Raw genomic sequence first — 22,297 nt, 5'->3', positions numbered from 1 at the left:
CTGGGGTGGGGTTTTTGGTGATGCAGCTGTCTCTGAGTCACCCATGCTCCTGTAAGTAACTCCTCACCTGTGCTCTGTAAATAACTCCAGTACACTCCCTCGATCCCTGAGTTAGACCCATTTCTTTGGTCTGTTGTCAGTGCCTTAGCAGGGGTGGACAGACTCTTGCTCATGTCTCCCCAGGAGAAGTCACACATCAGCTTTGTCTATATGTTACATGAAAATTAACATTAAAAATCTATCACTCTTTGAAAACTGGTGAAAACTGTTCTTCTAGGGGTTAGGATAAAGGGGTAAAAGGAGAGCCACAGGATGGTGGTACGCCTTGAAAAGAGTACCACAGCTCTGAGAAGTCACCTGTCTTTTGACTGGAGAGGGCATGGGGACCTCAGAGGTGACCCTACAGTGAAAATCCTACAAAGAGTCACTAAAGGGACAAATGGCTCCTAGGCTTACAAGGGGAGCCATATGGTCAGCAAGACCCTGATGCATCCCAGCAGATGGCACAACAAAGAAGCCAAGGGCTCCTCATAAGCATCGTAGAGTAACCTCTATGGCATCTCAAATGACCTTAACTGTGAAAAAGAAAATGTTAATTTTTGGCCACTTACATGTCTCAAACACCAAACAGCATAACTGAGGATAAAATAATTAGAAATCTTTCAAAATTCTATCAGTTCTGACTAGATTCTCATCCTGCTGCAATTCAGCTGGGACACTTCTCAAAACCTCCGAAGACAATCATTCAGCCTATTTAAAGGGGACTTTAATGGGTCTTATTAAGTACTCCACTAGCTAAGAGAACTTCTAACTTGGTTCATCTAAGATAAAATTCTGTTTTTCAAAAAGTGCTCGAGGTGAGATTGAAAAGAACCCTATTAGAACAATAAGTCAATTAAAAGCTTACTTTTTTTCCCCCAAAAGCAACCCCAGGGACAACATCAGATAACTAAATCTATGGACCATGATACATAGCTCCTAATTTTGGCATTCTCCAAATGGGTGGGTGGCGTGCATGCATATTTGTATGTATGTAGGTGGATGCGTGTGGAAGCCGGAGGTTGACAGGTGTTTTCTCAATTGCTCCCTACCTTATAATGATGATGATGATGATAATTATTACTATTATGATTTTTTGAGATAGAGTCTCCCAATGAACCTGCAGCTCACTGATTTGGCTATATTAGATGGCCAGCAAGGCTCGGGAATCCTTGGCACTAGGATCACATACATACATTGCCACTTTATTCTGTGGATTGTAGGGATCAGATCCTCATGCTTCCAAAGCAAGCGCTTCCCTAATTAAGCCATCTTCCCAGCTTCAGGAAGTGTCTTGATCACACTTATGCTCACCTTCACCTCACCTGTGCTGCACCACCAGGCTGATCCCTTTTAAAACATTCTTTTTATTTATTTATTTACAAGGACGGGGGGGGGGGGGAGAATATGTAAATGGGAGAATAGGCACACCAAGGCCTCTAGCCACTGCAATCAAATTCCAGATACATGATCCAGTTTGTGCATCTGGCTTTCCATGGGTACTGTGGACTCAAACTCAGGTTGTCAGGCTTTGCAGCCAAGTTCCTTTAACCATGTAGCAAACTTTTCAGCCCATAATTCCTCCTTGACTGCCCTAAAAGCCCCTTTCAAGGGTTGGGACTTAGCTCAGTAGAAAAGTACTTAGCTAGAAAGTGAAAGGCCCTGATTTGGTCCTGAAGCAAAGCAAAATGAAAATAACAATGAAACAAAACAAACCAGACCCCCCAACTTTTCAAGATGTATTCTTGTCAAAACTAACTGGTTAGCTCCAAGTATGTAACAATCTGAATCTGTTTAAAGTCTCCTCTATTAGTGCCAGGGAAAATCTCTATCACTTCTGGGTCTGTCACACTCATCTTCCAGCTTGATTGAAACTGCTTGTACTTTATTTCCATCTTGAAACATTCCTCAACTCTCCTATAATTCACAGGCATCACCAGGCAATGGGCATATGCTGATGGTTTGTCTCCTGCTTGATTCTTTCCTGCCTCACAGCACCCTCCCGCTGAAAACAGCGGCAATGACAACAAAACCCAAACAAACCAAAACTCAAACCCTCTGCATCCACAATACAACAGGCTCTTGCCTTCTTGCTGTCCTCTCCTATGGTAAACGTTCTTCTTCGCAAGTCTGCTGCTCTGATCTCCCCTTACTGTCAGTTTTTCCAATTTATTGTTTTGATTGATGTATGTACCTCTTATTCCTCTAGAAAATTTCTTTTGTTGGTATACAGTTATGGTCCTTGCTTCCTTCCATGGCTAATCTGGTATATTTCTTCCATATTTTAACAAAACTGGCTGCACAACCCCCATATTACAGGCAATTGAGCTCTAAAGGGTACTGTGTCAGTTATTATCATCATCAGCATAGATGTCTGCCCCTGTCACCACCAAGGACCTCTAGATCTCCAAATGGTGTCACAGTCTGACCTTTCACCTTTTGCCCTAGCCAATCCCTCCTATAAAATGTCTCTCAAGACTCCTACACCTTACAATTCTACAATCTTATGTCAGATCATTAATACTGACCAGAGCCTCCTCTATACTACCATTCATCTCTGAAGTGGATTCAGAAGAAACACATTTATCCCTTGATTTCACCTTGCTGGTATGCCAGGGAAGAAATGTAGGGACAAAGGCCAACACGAATGCAGAAATTCCACAGTTTAACATCATGCTACGGCGCCTAGTGACTTATGTCTTATGCAGACATAACTAACTCCTACTGACTCATGGTGCCTGAACAAACGTCCAGTCTAAGGAAAAATACCATGCTGTAAAATTTAGTACTAAATGAGATAATGAAATATCTGTCTCTCTGGCCAGACATGGACCTTGCACAAATGATCCATGAAATAAAATCAATTAACTCCTTTTCAATTACTATAAAAGATTTCTACCTCCTCTCATCCACATGACTTTTTCTGAGCTTCTGTTACCTTCTGTTACCACTCTGGAAATGTATTTCAATAAATTCTCTTTGTATTTTGTTTTCCTGGGTAAATTTCTTTACTACCCATGTCACAAACTTTCTTACACCATTTTACATGACAGTATTGAACATCAGGATGGCCTTCTAAAAGCTAGCCCCAAAATGAACTCTGAGTGGTATGAGCTGAATGTGTCCCCCTAAAGTTTATATGTTGAAACTCAATCCCCAGAGCTATAGTGTTGTATGACATCTGGGAAGTGATTTGGTCATAATCTCATGAATGAGATTAGTGTCTCTATAAAGGAGGTCTAAGAGAGCCTCTTTATCTCTTCTACTGTGAAGGATACATTAAAAGTGCCTGCTATCAGGCACAAGCCTCCTCATATACCTATCTTCTAGCACCTTGATCTTGGACTTTGCAGCTCCCAGAACTGTAAGCAATGCATTTCTGTTGTTTATAAACCACTCAATTCAAGGCACTTTTTTTTTTTTTTTTTGTTATAGCAGCCTGGAAGAACCAAGATCCTGGCCCTATCTCCCTACTATTTGAAACCCATTTTCCTCCCAAAGGCTCCACCTTCTAATACAATCATGACAAGTTTAACTGGCAAGTGTGTTCAATTTGTTGCTCACAGGCTGTATGCTAGGATAATTATGAATGCAGTACAACACATTTGTAGATGACAGCATAGTATTCCAATGCCAAAAGATTTTACTACCTACCTGCCCCCCATAGGACTTTAACATATGAATTTCAGGGGAGAAAATTTATTCTATAAAAGGACCTTGTAAGACTTTGTTTAGTTTGTTTACTGGATGCAACTGAGGGACCATTTCCTTCTATGTATCTCCTATGCAGTGTTCAGGATAAACAGGGCAGGGGTGACAGAGACCTGGGTTTTGAAAATTCCAGATGGGCATTTTTTGGCTCATTGTGGCTTTTATTTCCCTTCTGACAAACCCAAACTGTCCTATTTGTTATAATCTCTGGGTTAGTCCAACCTAAAGAGGACTCTATTAATTTATTTGTGGTTCGGCTTTATAAACATGTGTTTGTCTCTGTTGGTTTTAGCTGTCATTGAGGACAGAGATAGTTGTGATCAGTAGATTTTTAAAGAGTAAGTTATAGGTAATGTGACTTCACACATGAATCTTGTGAGGGCAGAGGAAGGAACAACCTCAGTGAAGGAGGAAGAAATATCTTAGATCATTGGAAGTATATGGGCATAGTAATAATGTTTTATAGTTTAGAACAAACCCCATAGACTTCTGCCTGAAAAATGATGTGTGTATCACATGTATCTGCATGAAGAAAGGTGTGGGTATCACAGCTGCTTCAAATGATAAATGTAAATAAAAGGGCCCTTCTCTGACTCAGGAGTCTCAGGTCTTCTGTCAACACTCATGGAGCCATGGTAGGCTAGGTTACTTGCTGGCAGGCAGAGTAAAATCTCAGACACTTTGATGTTCTTTAGACAAAGCAATATTTTCAATGGGTCATGAGATACAAAGTTCATTATCCTACCACTGAGGGAGAGCTGACAAAATGCAGTAGGGTAAGTTGGAAATACTGGACAAAGCATGAACAGTACACAGAGCCTTCAAGGACTGAAAGCCAGTCTCAGTTTAGCAGTTCTTACTAGAGTTAATCAGCCACCAGAAGAAGGCCCTTCCTCTCTACAGAAACATGTCATCATTTACAGCCTAAAATTTTAAGTTCATGATGTCTCGAAGGTAGTAAAAATTACTAGGTATATACACAAACAATTTACCAAATTATACGGTTGGAAAAAATCTCCACAAATAATCCAGATCTTGAGGTTTCCTGTTAGGAACTGTTCAATAACTTGGATAAATATATTCAAGGAGATGAAACAAATGGGTCTGAAGCCATACTCAAATGTTCAAGAATTTTCCAAATTTGGTCATACAGAGTTTAGAAGGTATACAAACACCCACAAGAATAAAGACAAGTAAACTTCACCAAAACAAATAGTAAAACTGTTGAAATGATGAAAAAAGTAGATAAAAATATTGGAGGAGGAACAAGAGAGAACTCTGTCCACAACACAGTGAGATCATTAATGAGATATATGAAAACAGCCCTGAATCTAGAGCGTACACAGAAAAGTTATCATTCAGCAACAAAATTGATAGGAAAACAAGGTATCTTTTCAATATGGTACACATCATCTATAAAACATGAGAGCTAACATGTACTTAAATATGAGATATGCTTGCAACCTGAAAGGGAAACAAGTGTTAACATTGATGAAGGTTTTAGCCAGTGCGATAATGTAAAAATACATAAAATGAAGAAATATAGCAAAGGAATGAATAAAACTGAATTTATTAGTAGATGTGTTTATTTTTAATAGAAAATATTTAGAAAATCTGCCACAAAACTCTAGCCTAATAAATAAATTTAAATTTACAACTCTCAGAAGTTAAGGTCAATATATTAATAAGGAAAACAAACAATGAATGCCCATATGTTCTTCATGTTGCTGGTCAAGTATTCTGTTCCAGCAATAAGAAAGTAACTAACACAAGAACTAAGGCAGGGATATGAGGGAACAGGGAGATAGGCTGAGCCATACAGCAATGAGCCAAACACTGTTACCAAGATGGTATTACAGGACAACATTCACCCTGCTTAGCAGGTGCATTTATTTTTTGAGAGAATGTGTCTGAGTCATCTGAGAATGTGCCTTTAAGTGACACAAGTACTGTTTATAAGTTGCATCTTAGATATTGATATTGCTTATTCATGAATCAAGTTGAAATATGCTTATGTATATGATTTTGTATGTCTATGTATGTATACCTTTATGTGAATCAAGTATATATATCGTTTCTAGCATTATGTGAAACTATGAGTAAAATATATAAAACATATATATTTATTGTATATATTGTATTTTACTTAAGGGATGAAATGTAATGGTCACCTCTCAGGACCTTTATCTTTGTGAATTTCATTTAAGTAAGAATATTTATCACAGATTTCCTAAAATTGTAAAAATATATTTCAGTTGGAAAAGATTTAAAGACTGAGTAAGCTATGTGTGGTGGTTTGATTGAAAGTGTTCCCCATAAACTTAGTTGTTGTGAATGCTAGGTTCTCAGCTGATAGAGATTTGGGAATTAACACCCCCCTGGAGGCTGTGTATTGTTGGGGGTGGGCTTATGGGTGTGATAGCCAGTTTCCCCATGCCAGTGTTTGACACACTGTCCTGTTGCTATTGTCCATCTAATGTTGGCGAGGAGGTGATATCCAGCCTCTGATCATGCCATCATAGAACTTCCCCTTGAGTCTTTAAGCCCAAATAAATCTCCCCTTCCCACAAACTGCTCCTGGTTGGGTGGTTTCTGCCAGCAATACAAACCTGACTGCAACATCATATATGGTGGCTAATGTCTACAATCCCAGCAGTTGGATGGCTGAGACAGGAATGCCTTGAATTTGAGGCCAGTCAGGGCTACATAGTGACTGTATTCAAACTTTACCCCCTACAAAACAACAGAAAGAGAACAATACTAATAGATTTGAATAACTGAAGGAATATAATTTCATTTACATTTTTCACTGTATCTCTCATTTAAGATTTTAAAATGAAAGTTATTAATACTTTCAAAGTAGGAATAATGAACTATGAAGGAAAAAGGCTCAGCATGTTGTTGCCTAATAAATCAGCACACTAACATGTTTAATAAATCTCATATTTTTGTTTAAACTTGGCTCCTATCTATTCTCATTGTTATTTGATAAATACTCAGTAAAATTGTTTTAATGATAAGTATTTTCTTGACATACAATAACTATGCTTTTAATTCTAAATGGAATATGTTTTACACGTACTCAAATGAACTTCAAAATTAAATGGATATGAGGATGCTAACGCTTATGCCAACAGTTGGCACATTCATAGCACCGTGGATCACCTCATTAAAGCTAAATGAGAAATGCAATTAAGAGCCCTAGTTAAAAGCACCACTGCATGGACTGTTGGAAGTATAATAATTGGAAAGAATTTGCAGTTGTTCAGTAACTTCTTTTTCTGTAGACTGTGAAATAGCAATGTCTCACTCAGGTTTAAAAACATCTTTTAAACAAACATCTAGGGCGAGGAATATTAAAACTATGCCACTACAAAGAAAAAGATAATGGTAAGATTCTTACTAACAGAAGTATAAAACGTGACAGAATGTATGTACTGCCTGCAAGCCTGATATATTTCATCAGAATGTAGACTATCTATCTCTGAATGGAATTTAAGCTGATCCTGGTCCAGGAAAATCAGTGGGAACAGTAGTGAGAAAGTGAATATACTAGCAAGGGAAGTGGCTTCCCTGACCTTCCTGGTAGAATCCAAGTGTCCTTTCCTGTCCCAGGGAGCAAAATACTGGCAGGGCTGAGAGCACCCATACAATTCCTTCCCTTGTTGGGGACTGGTTTTGACATGGGCATGTGCTGTCATCTGGCTCATGGAGTATAAGAGGGTGGCTGTCAGGACAGTGATGCTCATTCTTTAAAAGGGACCTCATCAGTTCAAGGATGTGTTGCCTTGGTGTAGCTACAGGCATGCAACATCATGAATGGTGCTCCTACAGGCATCCTTGGGAAAGTACACAGGAGGTGAGTGTGAGGGTCTCTGCCATGGGTCTTCTTATTTCAGATGCAGTGTGTGTGGTGATGAGCTTCTGGATTAAGACCCTGCTGGCTGGACTGGGGTGTCTTCCTCCTTACTACAAACCCACCATGAATCAAATATCTCTCTGTGTGTACTTCTGTTTTAAAAAGAAGGAAACTGAGGCTCCTAGAGACTAAATAAACTTGACCATGATCCACTTACTGCATGCTAATAGACCCTGCTCATCCAGCCAAAAATCACATCAGAAAAAAGGCTGGTCTAATTTAGTTGTATATGGGTAAGTTTGTGGAAAGCCAATTTTAACATCTTTGAATCTATGTGATTTAAAAAATATTCTTTAATAAAGATGAGAAACTTTAGAACTCCTGGGTAAGATGACAGACTAGAAGCTGCGTCCATGTGAAGTGGTAAAGGAGGAGAGACATGAAAACGAAGAACTGACTCCATTCCAAAGACAGGACATTCCGCAGATCATCAAAATTCACAGAAGGGGTGACAGGACAGCTGAGAAGTGTGGAAGGAAGCAGTCTGCTCATGCTGTAGCCACTGCAGCTTCCTGGACTGGGGTTAGGCAGAAGCTCTGGTGAAAAGACTGAAGAGACTGGCAAGTCTACCCACAGAATAAGCTCATGACTCTTACAAGCTTCCAACTCAGGTAAAGGTTTTAGTTTGAATGAGAAACACCTCTCATAGGTTATGTATTATGTATTTAAACAACTGGTTCCCAGGTTGTGGCACTGTATTGGGAGGTTGGGGAACCTTTGCCACATGTGCCCTAGCTAGTATAAATGGGTTCTTGAAAGCAGGCCTTGAAGGTGATACCTATTTTAAAAATTAATTTTTAAAATAGTTTTCTTTATTTGTGAGGAGTGAGAGAAATAGATATTGCTTATAATTTTAAAAATAAATCAATGGGCTGGGCATGGTGATGCATGCCTTTAATCCTAGCACTCAGGAGGCAGAGGTAGACAGACTGCCTTGAGTTTGAGGCCACCCTGAGACTACATAGTGAATTCCAGGGTGTCCAGGTGACACCCTACCTAGAAAAAAACTGAATTAAATGGATAAAGTTAAATTTATGAATTATGTTCAATATTTTCACTTGGAACATATATAAAATTCAGGGACAATTTATGTCCATGGATCAGAAATTTTAATATAAATAGATAGCAAGTCTTTCATCTGGACTACACATTAATGTGTGTGTAACTAATATACATATATATATTCATCCCATATAGGCTAGTTCATATAGAAAAGCAAAGCCAAGGATAGCAACGATAAATATTTTCAAAAATATTTTATTTATTTATTTATGTGTGTGTATGGGTGTGCCAGTGTCCCATGCTGCTACAAATGAAGGCCAGATGCTTATACTACTTTTCTTAAAAATATTTTTTATTTTTATCTATTTTACATGACAGAAAGAGCAGTGGGAGAGAAAGGGTGGGCCAGCAGGGTCTCCAGCCACTGCAGACAAACTCCAGATGTATGTGCCACCTTGTTCATTTGGCTTATGTGGGTCCTGGAGAATTGAACCTGGGTCCTTAGGCTTTGAAGGTAAGCACCTTAACCGCTAAGCCATCTCTCCAGCCCTGCACTGCTTTTTGCATCTGGCTTTATGTGGGTAGTGGGGAATGGAATCCTAGGCCAGCAGGCTTTAACTTCTGAGCTCTGCAGCGCACAGATATTTTTTTTTTTTTTTTTTTGAGTAGGATTTCACTGTACTCCAGGCTGACCTGAATTTACTATGTAGTCTCAGGCTGGTCTTGAACTTTCAGTGCCATTCCTACCTCTACCTCCTGAGGTCTGGGATTAAAGGCATGTGCCAACATACCAGCAAAATAAATCTTAATAAGAAAAGCAAAGTTAAAAGACTATGCTTTAAAATTAATAAAATTATGGTCATTTTATTCCAAAGACAAGTAAAGCAGTGGAACAGAGCAGAGTTGTCCACTATCAATTCAGGGAGATTTTAGATCTATTGCATGACCTCACTGCACAGCTTTGTATCTGGTCTCTGCTCCTTGGGAGTCTGTCACTTGTGATTTTCTCTTTGATAAAACCAAGGAATAGTACAATTCATATGCAGGGTATGTTCAGCTTAAAGTCTTCAGTGAAAGGGTGACAATTTCCAAGGATCTGGGCTGGAGAGAGAAAGTATGGAAGTGGGGGTGGGGTGGGGTAGAACACACAGCTGGTCACTCTCCTGGCTTTTCTATTTTCCAGGTGGGGGTGGCCCAGGTGGGGTGTCTTGCTTCTCAGGGCTCCTTTCCTTTCTATCAAGTGCTAATCAAAATGGCAATTGCATGTGGCTGAAGTGAGGTGGAGGGTAATCAATGTCATGAGTGCATGGAGTATGTATGAGAAGGCTATTTTTACGAAAGCACAGTCAGTTATCATAGTGTCTAGCCTAGGTGTCTGGAGCCACAGCTCTGATTGTTAAGCCTAAGGTCTGTTTTTCTCAGAGGACTCAGAGGTGTGCAGTTTGAGATCTGAAATCATTAGGAGAAATTCAACCCATAGCATGGTTCACCATACAAGTGGAATGGTTAAAAGTGGCACATTGGCACATTGGGAAACTCCCCTGATTCCAGTATATTCAATATTATTTATTATTTTATCATGAATCTTTGAGCACGGGGGGATTGTCATTTGCTAATAACTTCACTGCATATGGGGCAGGAGGACTTCTGAGGTAGCCCTAAGATTCATACCTCTTGGGAAGCACTTCTGTGTAATCTCCTCCCCATTGACCATGATTCTCTATAGGATTAGGTTATAATACAGGGCCAAGTGAAGGATCTTTGGGGATGTGTGTTGATCAGCAGATTATTTTGCATTGGTTTGACCTATGTGAACTCTATTAAAAGCATTTAGTGGTCAGAGAAAATAGAAGTCAGAGGGAGTTGGAGAGAGATTGTGGAGGGTAAAAGACTCAAGAGAAGAGGAAGGGAGAGAAGACAGAAATTGTGTGGATGGCTTTGCAAATGTAAGCAGTCATGGGCTGGAGAGATAGCTTAGTGGCTAAGGTGCTTTCCTGCAAAGCCTAAGGACTCAGGTTTGATTCGCCAGTACTCACATAAGCCAAATGCATAAGGTGGCACATGTGTCTGAAGTTCTTTTGCAGTGGCTGGAGGCCCTGGTGCACCCATTCTCCCTCTCTATCTTTCTCTTCCTCTCTGTCTTTAAAATAAATAAAATATTAAAAAGTAAGCAGTCATGTTTTAAGAGAGCTAGATGGTCAAAGGTCAACCCTCCAAGTAGCTTCTGATAGACACAGTTTTCCCATGTAATTCTCAATATGACTGTAGGATTGCTTGAAGACAGCTTTCTGATGTGAAGAGAATAGCCATAGCCAGGGTGTACCCTCTTATAACAGATGTCCTTTATCATGCTAGCCCAGTTATATTATTTCCCCAGGGTATGAAACCCAGATAAGGCAGCTTTCTGTGGCTCCTCAGCTGCTGTGCAGGAAGGTGTGCTCATGTGGACTCCATCTGCCATGGTCTTTGAGAGGCCACCTTGCCAATGAATCTTGGGCTTCTACTGTTCCTTGATGCACCCCAGAAAGCGATAAACTATTTTCATGCAACATCTTGTGTATCTGAGTGTTTTGTCAGCAGCACCAGGTAGATCATCAGTGTGTAGGGCACTTGTTTCACAAGTGGGAACTGGTGGGGACTTGGCTGCTGAGGCTGAGGTTCTTGGGGAATAAGCACCACCAGCAGCACTGTGTTTGTTGCTGAGGGGTCAGGACATAACTATCCACTCAGTACTTGCCAGGTGCTGCATTTTCTGTCTTGCTGCTTTTATACCCTGTATAAATCAGCTTTGTGTTATTGTAACAGAATGCTGAAAATTAATCTGCTTAACAAATTAAAGGTTTATTTTGGCTCAGAGTTTGGGAAGTTTCATTCCATGGACATTTGGTCCTGTTGTTTTTGGGTCTATACCAGTACAGAATATCATTGCAGGAATGTATGCATGGTGGAGGGCTATTTAAACAAAAACAGAAAGAAGGGCTGGAGAGATTTCTCAGTGGTTAAGGCGCTTGCCTACGAAGCCTAAGGACCCAAGTTCGAGAGAGAACATGTGGCACTTGGCTTTCTGGGCCTGGGTTACCTCACTTAGAATAATCCTTTCCAGGTCCATCCATTTTTCTGCAAATTTCATAACTTCATTTTTCTTTACCGCTGAGAACTCCATTATATAAATGTGCCACATCTTCATTATCCACTCATCAGTTGAGGGACATCTAGGCTGGTTCCATTCCCCAGCTATTATAAATTGAGCAGCAATAAACATGGTTGTGCACGTATTTCTAAGGAAATGAGATGAGTCCTTTGGATATATGCCTAGGAGTGCTATAGCTGGGTCATATGGTAGATCAATTTTTAGCTGTTTTGATTCCTCAGTACCCACATAATGCCAGATGTACAAGGTGGCACATGCATCTGGAGTTTCTTTGCAGTTGCTAGAGATCCTGACATGCCCATTCTTCCACTTTTTACCTGCCTCTTTCTCTCTCATAAATAAACAAATCATTAAAAAAACGGAAAAAAGATGAGAAAACAGGATCCAAACATCTCCTTCAAGGGCACACCTCTAATGGGGTAATTTCCTTCCATTAGGGCCCACGTGTCAATAACTCCACTGAATGGGAACCAGTCCTTCAACCCTTGGCCACTGGAGCAACTGGAGAACATTCACTCCAAACTGCAGCCTGTCCCCTCCCACTGTTTCCTGTGGTTTTCCCTGGCTTCCTTTTTAATGTGATTATTCTTTACTCCTACTGTCATTCACAGCAGAATCTCCAGGTGGCCAAACCTAGAAGAGCCATGATCCTCTGTGGACATTTCATGATGCTAGCAGTTCTGAGCTACATTTCAGAGGGAAACAATTGACCCTGGGCTGGGTTCCAATGCTATTAAAAGAATCACAGTCATATTCTAGGCAAGAATTCCTTGGCTTTCTCATAGAGGGTCATCATGTTTTGTTTTCTTTCATGGAAATATCTCAGTGGGCGATGGGCAAACTGACATCTTATTCTAAACTGTATGGTAATACTTAGTTACCAGGCACAAGTTAATTGGTCCCATTATCATGTGTGAATCTGAGGACTGTTGCTCAGAAATGCCAAAATAAGTGACTAATGGCTCCTCAGCAATGAACCATTGACCTTTGATGGTATAACCTCATATTCTTTTTTTTTTGGAAGTAGGGTCTCACTCTAGCCCAGGCTGACTTGTATTCATTATGTAGTCTCAGGCTTCCTACCTCTGTCTCGCGAGTGCTGGGATTAAAGGTGTGTGCCACCATGCCTGGACTTTTTTATTTTTTATATGTATGTATGTATGTATGTATGTATGTATGTATGTATGTATGTATGTATGCATGCATGCATGCATGCATGCATGCATGCATGCATGCATGTGTGAATGCTACCAACTGGGTGAGACTTGGCTTCTGGAAGTCAGGTTAAGTCAGTCTACTGCCTAACTTCTCTGGTAGGGTGAATCCATCTCTTTTTCTCTTCTGGATATGGCATTAGCACCAGCCTAGGCCACAGTGCACTTTGCATAGCTCCCAGGAGTCATCTGTCTGCTCTTGTGAGTTAAGTAGCCTCTCTGTCGCTGCAGAGCTGTAGTTAGCTTCAAGGACACAGGTATTGTTCAGACCCTTTCAACACTTCTGGGATAGGAATAGGAATGAATGGACTGAATTCCTATTTGAATGTCCTTTGACTAAAAGGGCATTATATTAATTTCTATTACTGTATACCAAATGACCCCAAAGTTTGCAGCTTAAAATCATCTCAGTTTCTGTGGGTCATTATTCTGGTAAATTTTAGCTGGTTTGAGAATATACTCTGTCTCTCCAGGCTGAAATCCAGGAATCATCTGGCTGTGTCTTCATTTACAGCCTTGCACATGGGAGACTTCCTTTCTATACTTATTGGCAGAACTTAGTCCTTTCCACTGAATACCTGTGGTCCCATTTTCTTGCTAGCTGTTGTCTGAGGAAACTGACCTGCTGTCAGCCACTGTTTTTCCTTGCTTCCCACGCCAGGGACTGTCTGTCTTCTCTGCTAGGTTGTCCTTCATTTCCTGAGCTGTTGGTGCTGGAGAACCACAGCTGGAAATTTTTGTTTGTTTGTTTTGTTTTACACGTAGGGTCTCACACTAGCCCAGGCTGACCTGAAATTCACTATGTAGTCTCAGGGTGACCTTGAACTCATAGTGATCCTCCTACCTCTGCCTCACAGCTGAAGATTTTAACATTTTTTCTGTCCCAGGATAAGCTCAAAATGGATTTTAGTTATTATTTTCAACATGTCATCTACTAATAAAGCTAACTGAATTTTTTCTGACAAAAAAGAATCCAATAGATGCTCATATTGCATGGAACTATTGGGAGCATGGTAGGTGAGGTCCCCTGAGATTACCTCATCCTATGCATTTCATATATCACTGCAAACTTCCATATTTATACCTTTTGTCTAGACCTCTTTCTAATTTCAAATCCACGTTGGCTGTGTAGCAACTTTACCAGTATGAGCATAACCTCATACAAGCTTCCTCATTGCTCCCTTCACCAGTGTGGCATCATTATCTACTCATGTGGCGAGGCCACCTTCTTGGGGTCACACTTGATTCTTGCCTGTGACAACCTCCACCAAATCCCTCACCAAGGTTTGGCAGTCACATCAAAATACATTCTACCTCAATATTTACCTGCTTCTCATTACTTCAACTGCTATGGAAAAGCCCTGGCTACCATGTCCCTTGTGGGCTAGAGTAACCATATCTTTCCTGTTCCAAATTCTTCTCTTTTTTTTCTTTACGAATATTTATTAACAACTTCCATGACTATAAAAAATATCCCATGGTAATACCCTCCCTCCCCCCACTTCCCCCTTAGAAACTACATTCTCTATCATATCCCCTCCCCATCTCAATCAGTCTCTCTCTTATTTTGATGTCATCATCTTTTCCTCCTATTATGATGGTCTTGTGTAGGTAGTGTCAGGCATTGTGAGGTCATGGATATCCAGGCCATTTTGTGTCTGGGGGGAGCACGTTGTAAGGGATCCTTCTTATAATGCCACAGTACAATCTTGACAGAGCAGCCAGGATACATAAGGTACAATAAAAACCTGGGCTACTCTCCTGCCCTAACTCCTCTGGAGACTGTAAATTCTGCCTACAGTTAAGATTAAAAAATATGTGAAACTGTTCTTGCCTGGAATCCCATTCCACTGCTTTTCCCCCAGTTCCTCTAGCTCTTGCTGCACCTGTGTGTGTTACTCTGGCCTTTCTCAAATGTCCCCAGACACCTAGGTGAAGATTTTCTTAGCAAAGATTTTCTTCTTGATTTGCAGAGACAGCATGCAACTTAGAATTAGATGTGGTGGGAGTGCAGTACAGGTATCTTTGGGTTAGTTCTATCTCAGTTGGGCAGCTGCTCATCTCTGACATTCACAAGGAAAGTAGTGAGGCTCAAGCAGATCAAGCAACTTGACGGAGATCATTTGGGACTGGAGCCAGTAGGTTCTCTCTAGTTCATTTACCCTTCTATGGAAGCAAGGCATGATGGCATACATTAAAGTTGCCTGTAACTATTTTTGACATTTGTACTCCAACCTTCTGTGTCTTCAGAAACTATGTAACACAAATATATCTCTGCTCTTGGGCCCTGAACACACTGAAGTACCACATACACTCTTGTCCATGGGGAAGTTAACCCCAGATGAGGTACCAAATGTCTTTTCCCAAGCAGTTGATCTCTGAGTCTTCTTATATGTGAATGCAGCAGGGTCACTGATGAAGAAGTGGATGTATCCTTGTATTCTCAATGGTTGACTAGTTTTTAAACAGTTAAAAGTATTTCCCTTCCTCTCAGGTCAATTCTAGTTGATGATGACCAGGCTACAGCTGATATGGGGTGAGAATGATTTGTCATCCCCAGGGTTATAATAGGCTGCTCTCCCTGCCTGTGATATATTTGGGGAATTCAAAGCTGCACCCACTGACATAGAGGCCTTAAAATCAGATGGGCTGCTCACATGCCTCATGATTAATGTGGTTGGAGACTGTGATGGTTAGTTTCTAGTGTCAACCTCATTAGATTAGGACTATCCTATGCTGATGTCCTTAAACCTTGCCTTTATAAATCCTGTCATCTCATTAGGCTTCTTTCATCTTGATTATTCTAGCTCCCATGGCCAACCAACCTACAGGTTCTTCCCTGTCACCTTTTTCTGAAACACTGACAGATATGTTCACTGGGTTTGGTGAAAGGCTGAGATAATTTCTACTCCACTGCCTTATGTTGCTGACTGTTGTCCTCAGCAGAATCTTTTCTTTCTGGTGAGTGATGTCATACCTAAGAGGCCTCACTTCTTATTATGCTGGGACATGCCACCTGGGAGTCCCTTCAAGGGCCAGGCCTCTAGAAGTGGAGGCAAGACTCCCAGAAGGTAGGAAGAACTGGATGAAGGTCCAGAATCAGAAGGCCTGGTTTCCATTCTTTGGTCCACAGTCTATACCAGGGAGGCACATAGCTTGGGAAGAAGGACATAGCTTTCTAAATACATGTCTGTGTTGCCTGAAGATGTGATTTTTACAATATTTATAGTGCAAATGATTATGAAAGAGGTATTGATTTGGCTTCTGGAAGAAACCGTATCTCTTCAGGCATTTGTTGTGCTTCCCCCAAGAAATGTCAAGGATGATAAAGGTTCCTTTTCCTCCCTATTTTCCTCCCTGGCATGTTAGGCTTGTGGGACAATGCTAAGGATAGAGATATGGAAGTCATGTTCTGTGTTTCCTCCCCAGGGAGGACACGGAAGTGATAGTTAAGTGAGGTAAATGTCAGAGAGTCCTCAGAGCTTCCTCTCTAGCAGTGTTGTCATCTTCGCAAATGGGGAGCTGAGGCTTAGGGCCCAGGACCAGCCCATGTAGACAAGAAGCAAAAAGATCTCGTTTTGTCTAGGCCCAGGACAATTCTTATGCTTTCTGGCACCTGCAGAGCAGCAGGATGGTGAAGAGAATACAAGGCAAAGCAGCACAGAGTTCATTTGCAGGGAAGCACTGGGACTTAGGGATGAGGGAAATGCCTCAAAGAGATATCCACATGACTTCTCACTGGCCCCACATCCAGACAGCACAGGGTGAGAGAGAGCACAGAGATTATTAGAGCTGGACAAATGGAGAATCCCTATGACAAACTCCAGAGCCTAAGAAAGAAGACAGGAACATTAATCTTCCTCCTGATCCAGACTGGACCAGCTTGCTTACTCTGTAGTCCTGGGAACAGGAGCTTGTGGGTACAGCCACTTACCTGCCTGCTCCAGGGCTACCATGGTGGCCTGCTCAATCAAGTCCCGTTCAATGAAGCTTCTGAAGTCCTCACTGTACACACTTAGGTCTGGCAGCTGGAATGTGTAGATGGGCATCTCCAGGGGGAACTGCTCATTGTTGCATTCATTTGCCACATGCGACCGGGCCAGGGAGACAATAGCTGAGCTGGCATGGGAAATCCCCCGTGAAAGCCGTTTCTCTGCTGGCAAAGAGGAAAGACAGGGATTATGTCAGTGTAAGGGTGCCTCTGTGAGTACATGTAACTACCTATGAGCACACATATATACCCACATACATATACACAGTGCATGAAAACACATGTATATGCATACATGCCACACACATACATGCACTTGTGGGCACACATAGACATACACAAGCACACATGTGTATACTATGAACATACCATATATAATACAAAATACCCTCATATATATACATACTCACACCAAATATACACACATATAAACACATACCTATTCACACAGATAAGTAGAAGTATATGTACATACTATACAACACAATATATATGTACATATAAATATACACTTTACATACATCCACACACACAGGTATATATGTAGATCTATGTACACACAATACACATGACACTTAGAGACAACAAATTTATTTACAAACACATGTACCTAGGCATATACTATAAAATCTATATATACATGCATTACATGTATACGCGCTCATATAACAGGTATATATGAACTAGACACCACCATACAAACATGTACAGAGCATTTAATAAGAGTATATAAGATATGCAGCAAACATTTTCACAGCTATGTGCACACACTACAAAATATATTAACACAGATGTACCCTATACACATACACATGAACATCCACATTCTTCACCTACCAGCCATTCCATCTTACATGCCTCTTCTATCCCCCAGGTCTTCCTGCTACTTGACTAAACTTGTACCTCACCTGGCATGCTCCATCTCAGAACCACAGGAAGAGAACTGTGAGCTGAATGATGCAGCAGACTTGCTTCTGGTCTTGAGTTATATTTAACTCAGCTCCTGAGAACTTTCCTATCCCAGCACTGAGTGATACCAGGTGACCCCTCTGTTTCCATGCACTTACAAATTTAAAACAAGAAGCAACCTTCTGTGTCTTCTGTGGTAGCTGACTTTACATTCACAGGTTATTCTACTCAGGTTTCTCAGATAAACACCTCCCACCTGGACATCTGGAGGACACACATATGAAGTCTGTACATGTCTTCCTTGGGTCTATCTGCATGCTCTTCTATCCCTGTACTCTATGGTATGATGTTCTATCCTATTCTTTGTTTCTTCTTGGGCTTCCCAACCACTGAATGAGAAATTCAGTGTAGAATGTTTTTTAAGCATAGTATGTAACTTTGTAGGAAGCCGATCATTTGAAATCTGTCTGTCTGTCTGTCTGTCTGTCTGTCTGTCTGTCTGCCTATCTATCTATCTATCTATCTATCTATCTATCTATCTATCTATCTATCTATCATCTATCTATCTATCTATCTATCTATCTATCTATCTATCTATCTCTACTATATCTATCATCTATTATCTATCTATCTATCTATCTATCTATCCATCCATCCATCCATCCATCCATCCATCCATCCATCCATTCATCTATCATCTGTGCTGAGGATGAAACCCAGGACATTGGGTATGTGAGGCAAGCACTCTGCCAGTGGGCTATATAATAAATAATATGTAACCTAAATCAAAATACTTTCTTTTTTGTTAGACAAGGCTTTGCTATACAGTTTAAGCAAGTTTTGAATTCATGATCCTCCTGCCTTAGTATCCACATGCTGGGATTACAGGCACATGACCATGTGGCAGTTTGACTGTGAAATGTCCCTCATAGCCTCATGTGTTTGTGATTAAGCCTTATGCTCAATGTCAAGCTAGTGGAGCCTTTGGAGGTAGTGTCTTGCTGGAGGAGATGCATTACTAGGGGCTGACCTTGAGGTTTATTAGTTCACCCCTACTGGGTGTTCACTAGCTATCCCACTTAGATTATTTCCACTCAGTTGCTACGACAAAGCATGATTTCTTGGCTGTCTGTTCTGCCATGTTTTCCTTGTCATGAGAAAACTTCCCTTTGAAACAGTAAACCAGAAATAAGCCCTTTCCTTTCATAAGCTGCTTCTGCTCAGGTGTATTGTCCCAGCAATGAGAAGGCAACTGCAACAGTTTATAAACATTAAAAAACAATTCTGGAACATATAATGCAAGAATGATAATTCTTTATTATAGTCAGTGTTTGTGACCATGGGGATTTCTTTCATCAGAAGTTCTTTTATTGTGGGCAGGAAAGTAGGAGCACTGGTGTATGAATATGACCACTGGATACACCTTGCAGCAGACTCCTGAGTACATTCCTAAGGACATCCACCTCAGTTCAGACTAACTGCTCTCTGAGAGAGATGCTCTTCTGAGGCACACTCCTGCCACATGGACCATCTCAGCCAGTTAATTTCCCACAACAGGCTTTCCTACACACAGCCTCATTTGCAAAACTGGTTAGTAGAAATGGCATTAATGTAATTCTGTAAGACAGATCAGCAAGCAAAGGCTTGCCATGGCAGGCTAGTTTTAAATCCAAAACTAATTTTCAGAAGCCTTGTGTATTTTCTTATTGAAATGAACAGGAAGTCACAGAAACAACTTATTTCAGAATGGATGGCTTCAATTCACCTCTATTTCATTCTGAGACAATATGATTATTTAGCTATTTTTGTTTTTATTTTGTGGAAAGGCAAACAAAGAAATGAAAGCATTGAGATATTAGAAAAAGGAGAAATGGAACATGTGAGGCTGGCTTGTGTGTCCCTGAGTGGTTCTCCCATTGCTTCCTGCACTCAGTCCAACCTTCAGGAGCAGGAGCCAAGGAGACCTCAAGCAGGTCAGCTGATTGTAGATCATGATGAAGGAATATATCTTGGTATATAATACTTGTTTCTGTGTCTGGGAAAGAAGGAATGGTCTCATCTTTGGGACCCAGTGGAGATGTATACCAGGTATTAAGAGAAGGGAGGAGCTACATGAATTCATGCATAGCCCACTAGACAGATGCCTACAGGCTGCTCTTAACAGGGGGAACTTGCTGACTAGGGTGAACCATGATCCATTTGGGCTTGTCAATTAGTACCTATTGGTAGGCTGCCAAGGTACAATGAGGACCTGATAAACCCTGCAATTTGAAGTAAAACGTGATGATATCAGCAGATTCAGACACAAAATATTCCAAGTAATGCTGAAGAAAAAGCAGTTTTGAATTAAAAATAGACTGGCTGAAGATCATGAGCAGTATATGCTCCTGGTCTCAAGGCCTCCGCACCACCACCTCCATGATGACTGCGCATGGTGATCACACACACACACACACACACACACACACACATACACACACTCACTCACTGATTGATTTCCCCCTCTGCTAGCAAAGTATTTTACTACTGAGCTGCACCCTCATTCTTTAGTAACCTTTCTTTTGGAGGTACAAATGAATATTTACAGGAATGACTATGTTCAAAGTTATGCCATAAAAAAAGAGATGAAAAAAAAAACAAACAAACAGGAAAACTACAGTGGGAGAATGTGTGCTTTCTCCACTGGCACACCCAACTCAGATATTGATAACTGAATGATTCAGGGGAGGGGAGGCTGCTAAGTATATATATTTTTTGTTTTCTATGTTTCTGAGGCCCAGGCTTTTGGGACTTCACTGACTAGTAGAGACTGCCTGCCTCTACCAAGGTCCAGTGAAGTCTTAGGACAAATGACCTGAAGGGAGTGCCTTTTATATGTCAACTGGTCAACCAGAGTCCACTTCCAACACTCTCCTCCAGGCGTAACCCAGAAGACCCTGCTTACCCCCGGTACAGGTATCAGATACAGGAGAGGCCTCCTACCCTGTGACCCCCATTCTGTTAAAGACATTCAAAGAAGCCAATTCTAGCTTTTCCTGGCTTGTCTTTTCCACAGATCACAACAAAAGCTTGTTCCCAGGCTTTACCTTTGCTCTTCCTTCCTCTGCCTCCAGACCATCCCATACATCCCTGTTGTTCTGCCCTGTTATTCTCCTAGTCCAGGGCAATCTAGGGACAAACTTCTTCCTTCATAATACTCATTTCTGTGTCTGGTGTCATACCATACATACCTGATTAAAATGAAGCCTGGGTATAGTTTAAAGCAAGTGAACAAACCTTCTCTTTAAAAGGATGGAAAATATTTAGGCTTTGTAGGCCATATAGTCTGGGTCTCAATGGCTTACTTTTATAGCACTATAGCAGTCATAAACAATACAAACATAGGTGGGTGTGGGCATGTGCCAATAAAACTTTACTTAAGGAACAGACAGTGGGCAGATTTGGCTCATGGGCTATCACTTTTTGACTCCTGATTTAGACTACATGAGGTTTATTTTCCAGCACACAGCTTCCATTTCAGCATACTTTGATTTTAGCAATAATCCAGGAAAAATTTTAAAAATCAAAAAAGGAACCCAGATAATGGAGATAAGCCTAATTTAGAAAGTCTTCAATTTCTGTTTTTAAAATATGTCTGTGAGGGCCAAGGAGATGGTCAAGCTAGTAAAGTTTTTGCTTTGAAAGTTTGAAGACCTGTGTTTGATTATTAGAATCTATGTAAACAGTCCAAGTGTGGGCTGGAGAGATTGCTTAGTGGTTAAGGCACTTGTCTATGAAGCCTAAAGACCCAGGTTTGATTTCCCAGTACCTAAGTAAGCCAGATGCACAAAGTGGTACATGTATCTGGAATTCATTTGCAGTGGCTAGAGGCCCTGGCATGCCCATTCTCTCTATCTCTCTCAAATAAATTAATAAAAATACAAGTTTGGTGGTGTGTAGCCCAAGCTCTGGGAAGGCAGAGGCATGTGGATCACTGAGGCTTACTTGGCCAGCCAGTCTAGCCCAATTGGTGAGCTCCAGGATAATTATAGATCCTGTCTCCAAAAAGATGGTCAGTGTTCCTTGAGAAATGACAACCAAGGTTGTCCTCTGGCCTCCACACACATCTGTACTCACATATACATGAACATGCATTCCCCCTAACCCAATAGGTTTGCCTATAAGACCTTGGTGCTATGATTGACTCCTGCTTTTTCTTTTTTTTCCCCTGAAATGATATCTGACAAAATTCTCATTGAGAAGGGCTAAAGGCACTGATGGAGCTACAATTCTATTGGCATTTCTTAGAACTAAAAGAAGACCCTTCCAGCATTTTACCAGGACACTGAGCTCACTGGCTCTTTTGTTTGTTGCTGTGGCTG

The 22,297-nt window shown here is 40.9% G+C and overlaps 1 protein-coding gene across 5 annotated transcripts in view; it reads right to left on the bottom strand.

Moving 5' to 3' along the window:
- Otud7a (OTU deubiquitinase 7A) overlaps nucleotides 1-22,297 on the bottom strand; it is a 302,377-nt gene that overhangs the window by 27,096 nt on the left and 252,984 nt on the right. For all 5 annotated transcript variants that reach the window (XM_045145985.1, XM_045145981.1, XM_045145984.1 and 2 more), the window contains one exon: nucleotides 16,971-17,189. In XM_045145985.1, the coding sequence (XP_045001920.1) occupies nucleotides 16,971-17,189 (219 nt within the window). The remainder of the gene's footprint in view (nucleotides 1-16,970; nucleotides 17,190-22,297) is intronic.

Source organism: Jaculus jaculus, chromosome 3, assembly GCF_020740685.1.
Source record: "Jaculus jaculus isolate mJacJac1 chromosome 3, mJacJac1.mat.Y.cur, whole genome shotgun sequence".
NCBI classification, from domain to species: Eukaryota; Metazoa; Chordata; class Mammalia; order Rodentia; family Dipodidae; genus Jaculus; species Jaculus jaculus.
The sequence above is the reverse complement of the archived record's forward strand: the minus strand, read 5'-3'. Positions and strand labels throughout refer to the sequence as shown.